We start from the raw sequence: 6,361 nt of genomic DNA on the forward strand, positions 1-6,361 counted from the left end.
ACCAAGACCCCTTCCAGCCCCCTTGGAAGATGAGAGACACTCCCTCTGTGACCCCTGAAGGGTCATCTGGTACAGCCTTTAAGTCAGTGTCTTTAAGTAATGAGGTAAAAGACTCTTTTATTTGATTACATTGCATGGAACCAAAAAAAAAAAAAAAATTGAGGAGCAAACACGAAATTGAGGTTGGGTCGCCCGCATGGGTGGAGGAGGTCTAGGGCAGGCCCCCGCCTGGGCATGGCTAACTCCCATGCTAGTATCTTTATTTTAATGTAATGAACCCATTGTATCCCTTCCCCTGTTACGTTAGACCCTGTTCGGAAGCAGGTTTATGCTACCTGCCGAGAGCCGAACGGATGACCTCCACGCCTGGCAGTTCAGAATCGTCACTCTGTCGGACTCTGAGGGAAACAACCCCAAAGCAAGCCCAGGCCTCCGGCGCTCTCAGACCCGTCGTTAGGAAACCTCGAAAGCGCTCAAAACGACCGAGAACGGAGGCCGGCGGGTTCAGCGAGTCATGTTGACTCAAGACAGTCTGCGAAGGAAGACAAGCGAGGACGCAGACCCAGGGACATGCGTTCGTGCAGACGGAAGGGAGAGCGACCCAGCAAGCCAGCGACCCAGCGAGCGCGCCCGGTCCAGCCTCCGGGGAAGCCGGGAGCTCATACGCCAAAGGAAAATCGTTTCCGTGAAGGTGGGAGACGTAGTAAGTGATTTAAGAAACACTTTCTCTGTCTCCCGAATTTCCCATAGGGACACGCGGGTGAGCTAAAAATACACGTGTGTTAAAATTGTTTTGGAAAACGTTAGGCTATAAATAAGTTTAGGAAAGAACCGGAGAGAAGGCAACCTCACACCATTCTCAGCAGTGTGCCCGGTAGGAGAGAGCACACAGATTTCTCTTTCGGGGGGAAACGATTGTTTTCTGGTTCTATCGTTTAACTCAAACGTCAGACGCAGGACTCTCTGCTCTGGTATACGTTTTGCCCCTGAACTTCTTCCATGTGGCAGAAACCCTTAGGATCTTGGATGTGATCCTGTCTTCTGTTTCCGCCGGCATAAATGCAGGTCTGTCAGCGCTCAGGGCGGCAGACGCTGGTTTTTCCTGCTGAGGACCTACATCTGACTCCGAGCACGGAAGGCACATTTTTCTTAATGACATGGGGCTGTATTTCGGAGAGCCAAAGCTCGTGATTTAGGTCATTTATTATTTTTTTAAAGGATTGTAAAAGACATAGGTACTCTGTGTGGAGAGATCTTGGAAAATGCAGCCCCAGTTTAAAGAGAACAAAAATCTCTCGTTTTCCAGCCTCGCACCCCACCCCTCAGAGAAGACAGTGAGTGTGGGTATTTCTTTTCCAGATGTGCATAATCACGATAAAGGACTGATTAATGCACACGGAGGGGGGAGAAATGGGGCGCTCTGTTCTAGGGAAGAAGGGGCCTATGTGGTGGCCCTGAAGCCGAGAAGGACTGCATTTGACACGACTTGGGGGCTCCTCTCGGTTGGGTGCTCCAGAGGGGTCTGGAGATATAAGGAATTAGCCCCGAAAATGGGAATGAGGGTCCCACCCACAGAAAGCAGCCAGGGGGCGGGTCCTGAGGCAGGAGTGAGCTCTGCGTGTCCAGGCAGAACCAAGGCTCTGGACTGGAGCCTATGGGCTGAGATAATCTGCTGGTGGGTGAGCCGTGCAGGTCAGTAGGGCCTTGCGGTGATGGGACAGGGCGCCACGGGGAGACGCAGGGGGCACCATCCAAGTGGCTGTTAAGAGAGAACAAGAAACAGTCTGGCCGTTTCTCAAGGGTTCAACATGGCATCGGCCTGTGACCCAGCAATGTTGGCGGGAGGTATGGCCGGACTGAAATGTGATGTACATATGGGTCACTGGTGGGGTCACTTGGCTGCGTGTGTGTGTGTGAGAGAGAGAGAGAGAGAGAGAGAATTTCTAAATGTTCTACTACCAAGGCAGGAATCATGGCAAGGTAAACAGGCATAATGGGTTCCCCAGGAGACACGTCCACATCCTAACTTCCAGAACATGGAATGAGAGGGACACAATCACCAGCCCAGGAAAGCCTGGAGCCCCAGAGGGTGGAAGAGGAATAAAGGACCCTCCCCTGCAGCCTCAGGTGGGAGCCCAGCCCTGCCCTGCCTGGATCTCAGCAGCCCTGCCCTGCCTGGATCTCAGACGTCTGGTCTTGGCGCCGGGAGAAGATGAATTCCCGTGGTTTTAGGCCCCCAGCCTGTGGACAGCGGTCACACAGCCGCGGAACAGTCACACACTGGAAGGACTTTGGGAAGTGAACGCGGCACAGAGGCCTGACCGCTGTGTGCAAGAGGTCTCGGGCGATGGACTTAAGGAGCCCTGTGGGGCATCTTGGGACACCCTGGTCGGACTGGGCTGCCCCAAACACCACAGTCCTTTGCTGCTGCTGATCCCCAGGCTCGAGAGGACGTGTCCACTGAGCTGGCCGCGGCCACCTGCTGTGTGCCCCTCGGCAGCCGGGTGGAAAGAATGCCCTTGCGGGGGACAGCTGAGGTAAGTGTCGTTTTGGCAGCACATGCCTCGGGTTATTTTAAGGGCCCTTGCTCATGCCCTGGAGGTTATGACCAGCGGATTTCAGGAAATCACAGCCACGCATGGCATTAAAGCCGCATTACCGTCTGGCTGCAGAATCCGGAGGACGTAATTAACGCCCCATGCTAGGCGTCGAAGCACGGGCAGGCACGTCCGTGGCAGAAACGCACCGTTTCATGAGCCTTTCTTGGCGTCCCAGGGACGCGGAACTCTTCCGGGTTCGAGCAGACACCGTGCTGGGTCTGCACGGTGTGTGCTGTGCCCGGCCTACAACCCAGATGGGACAAGGTGGTGTTAGGTGCTGGGAGGAGGGGACGCACCCCATCTCCTGGCGTGCTCTCCTGGGGACGCGATGGACGACCTCCCAGAGCAGGCGGCCCCTCTGTGGTTCACGTACAGCGAAAGCCTTCCCTAGGGGCCAGAGAACATCCCACAACCACCAGCGATGCGCCTGGCTCAGGAAGCATCTGGCCCCCACGACTGTGAACTTTACTGTCGAACCGTCATTTTCTAACGGCCGAGGGTGTGGCAGAGTCAGGACTGGGTTACATGAAAGAAGTGGGTTGTTAACTTCAGTATCCGTTCTGACCCAGTTTAGACCCAAACCTGATGGTGTTGTCCAAGACAATGCAAGTTCTTTCTCTGAAAACACATAGGGACAGTGGGCCCTTGGATCTTTGAGAAGTCGTACACGTATTGAGCTCGACTGTCCTTCTAGACAGAGGGACGAAAGAGATGTATATAGGTAGATAGATACGTAGCTGTATACATACGTGCATGGACGGATAGACAGATGTTAGATAGATAGGTACATAGTTGGAAGGACATATGGATGGATAGATGGATGGTTGGATGCATGGATGGACAGGTACACAGACAGACGATAGGTGGATGGATGGATGGATGGATACATAACAAATAGATTGAAAGTACATGTGTTTCCTTTACAATAAACACAAGTACACCACTAATGATATAATACAGTGTGGTCTATTATATATAATTTTGGTGTTTTTTTTTTTTTTGCATTACTTTTATAACCCATGAATTGTCAAGATGGCTTTGAAGTTTCCCACATGGATTTCAACCCCACAGCTGCACCATGAAGTGAATTCTTCACAGCTTCCTGCCGCTGAACCTCCCCAGGGAGGCTGTGGTGGGGGGTCCTTTGGGCAGGTGTTGTCCCTCCCATGGGGGGTTGGGCTGTGTCTGCCCCGTTGGCAATTTCTTGAGCCTGGAGGGACACGGGTTCGGAAGTAGTCCCCACCTCTGTAGCCTCGCCCTTGAATCTGTAGATTTTATTTTGTTTTTAAGTTTTCATTTATTTATTTAAGAGAGAGCGAGCGAGAGCACGAGCGTATGCATGAATCTGTAGGTATTATTTTATTTTTAAGTTTTCATTTATATATTTAAGAGAGAGAGAGAGAGCGTATGCATGAACGGGGCGGAGGGACAGAGGGAGAGGGAGAAACAGACTCCCTGGCGAGCACGGAGCCTGATACGATGCAGGGGCTCTCGACGCAATGTGGGGCTCATTGTGGGGCTTGATGCCAGGACCTTAGCATCATGGCTTGAGCCGAAGGCAGACCCCTCACCCACTGAGCCACTCAGGTGCTCCTTGGATCTGTGGATTTTAGGTGCTAGCTGTGTGGCATCTCTCTGCGTCGCTGGGGTGGGGAAGCTTGTTGCAGGAAGGTCCTGTGACAGGGGCCAGGCATCCTCAGGAGACGAGCGCTCCCTGCAGGCTGTCCTGCACCTGTCCATCCCTAGGACCTGCCCCATGCTGTGGGGCTACCTAAGGCCCCCGGGAAGCCAGCTCTCTACCTGGGGGATTCTGCTCCCAACCCACCTTTTTTTGAAGCCGACCCCCTTCCGTCAGATGCAGAAAGGTCCCTGCGCTCGCACATCCCGCAGGCTGTAGATGGCCCCGCTCTTGTATGCTGTGGGTGTGTGGGGAAGCCTGTGCCTCCCACCTCGGGGCGGCGGGTACAGGCACACGTGTTTGGATAGGTAAGGCGCCGTGTGGAAGATACCGCGACCGAGGCGAAAGCCAGATGCTACGGCAGCTCAGACCTCCTTGCCTGGGGGATCGTGGGTGTGCAAACGCGTGAGCACCACACAGGCAAGGGCACAAACGCTGAATGGAAGCCAGCAGAGCTCTGAGGCCCCCTCGACAGAGGCTGAGCGCCACGAGGACCATGAAGCTGCACTTCGAGTGCTCTAGCAAAGACCCTGGTGAGGAAACCGTCCGGGAACCACAGGGACAAGCAGCAGAAAGAACACCGTTTCAGTTTTGCCGCTGGCTTGAAAAGGAGAACATCACGGTGAGTCCCCAGGAGGAACGGGCCCACGTGGAGGCATCCAGGGGGGCCGGAGTCCCACGTGTGGTCCCAGTGGATGCTGCGGGGCACGTTCACTTTGTGCATCCCGTCCCAGCAGCTGTGCGGACCAGGGCGGCGACGAGATGCTACCAAGCCCGTGTCTCCTGGACGCCTGGCACATCTGACAGTTTATTTCTGGCCACAGCGCGCGTGGACTGGATCTCAGCACTCTAAAAACATCCCATGCAAAGCCTGCAGCCCACATTTGTCGGGCATACCGCCGCGCCCGCCAGGGGACAGCGGACGTACTCAGCGGCTCTATTTCTGGCGAGCAGGTGGGGGAAGGATGAGGCTCGATGGCTGTGCCCGTGTGGGTGGCAAGACTCGGGCATTCCTGCGCTGCTTAACATTTTTGTGTTCCAGACTCCGTGCACTCAGCCGAGGAGAGAGTGCGTGAAACCTGGGAGGCCACGGTCTGTACCCAGGGCGGAATTATACCGTCCAGGGCTGAGTTTCTGCAGACCTTACTCCTTTCCTCACGGCACAAGGGTACGGTTTCCCCTCCTGATTGCACGGTGCTTGCATGACTTTCCACTGCGCTGGAGGTGGCCGGTTCCCACACCTTTCCAGGCACATGCGGAGGAGAGGGGACGCGCTTGATGTTCAATCAATCCCGTGGAGTATGATGCAACGTGCAGAGTTAAGGACCCCCTCTTCCCCGTCCAGCACCCTCTTGTGTCTGCAGGAACTCGGGATCCGGAATTACTAACTCCGGGTGGCTTCTGATGGCCAACAATCCCCCAAAAGATCCTCCTTCCTTGGGTCTGGCTCCTCCTCCCAGCCCTGCCCATGGTCCCTTCAGAATTCAGGAGATGTCTAGGGACTTACCGTCTGGTGTGGACCCCAAGGAAAGTGAATTCAGGCAAAAACTCCTTAACAGCTCACCCAGCATGGATGGGGGAAGCAGACAGCGTGTTTTCTTTTCTCTCTTTTCCTGCAGAAGTGTGCATTTTTGTGAACATGAGGTCGTGAGGAACTCTCCACCTTTCTTCCTTCCTTCCCTGTTGAGTCAACTCCCCCTGGGAGCTGGTCTCCCGATCTGCAGAGAGACTGGTTTGTTTAACAGAAGCATGCATGAACATGATTCCTTGTCCTAAAGGAATAAAATGATGGTCCCACGGCAAGCCATGGTCTGGGGGCATTTCGACACTCCTGTGCAGCGCATGTTATGTATCGGGTCCTGGGGACATGGAAGCCTGTGAGATGTACCTTGGAGAAGCTCGCCGTTTGGAGGAAACAGGTGAAAAGTTGGACAATATCCTTGAGGACTGTCAGCAGTGTGGGGGAAGGGGATGGGCAGCCGCAGAGGAGGGGGTGGAATGAGAAAGTGGGGGCCCATCCCAGAGGGAAGAAACAGCCCATGAAAAGGGATGACACAGGAACTGAAAGACGGGTCCAGTTCAC

The 6,361-nt window shown here is 54.5% G+C and overlaps 1 protein-coding gene across 1 annotated transcript; it reads left to right on the forward strand.

Moving 5' to 3' along the window:
- The first annotated feature begins 2,255 nt into the window (after positions 1 to 2,255).
- Positions 2,256 to 6,105, forward strand: LOC308337720 (uncharacterized protein). Its single transcript, XM_080795882.1, has 5 exons — positions 2,256 to 2,537; positions 4,587 to 4,900; positions 5,016 to 5,232; positions 5,321 to 5,446; positions 5,898 to 6,105. The coding sequence occupies exons 2-5, from the start codon at positions 4,718 to 4,720 to the stop codon at positions 5,927 to 5,929; spliced, it is 558 nt and encodes a 185-aa protein (XP_080652008.1). The 5' UTR covers positions 2,256 to 2,537; positions 4,587 to 4,717; the 3' UTR covers positions 5,930 to 6,105.
- Positions 6,106 to 6,361: the final 256 nt, after the last annotated feature.

This window comes from Martes martes (assembly GCF_963455335.1).
Source record: "Martes martes genome assembly, chromosome: X".
Taxonomy (NCBI): domain Eukaryota; kingdom Metazoa; phylum Chordata; class Mammalia; order Carnivora; family Mustelidae; genus Martes; species Martes martes.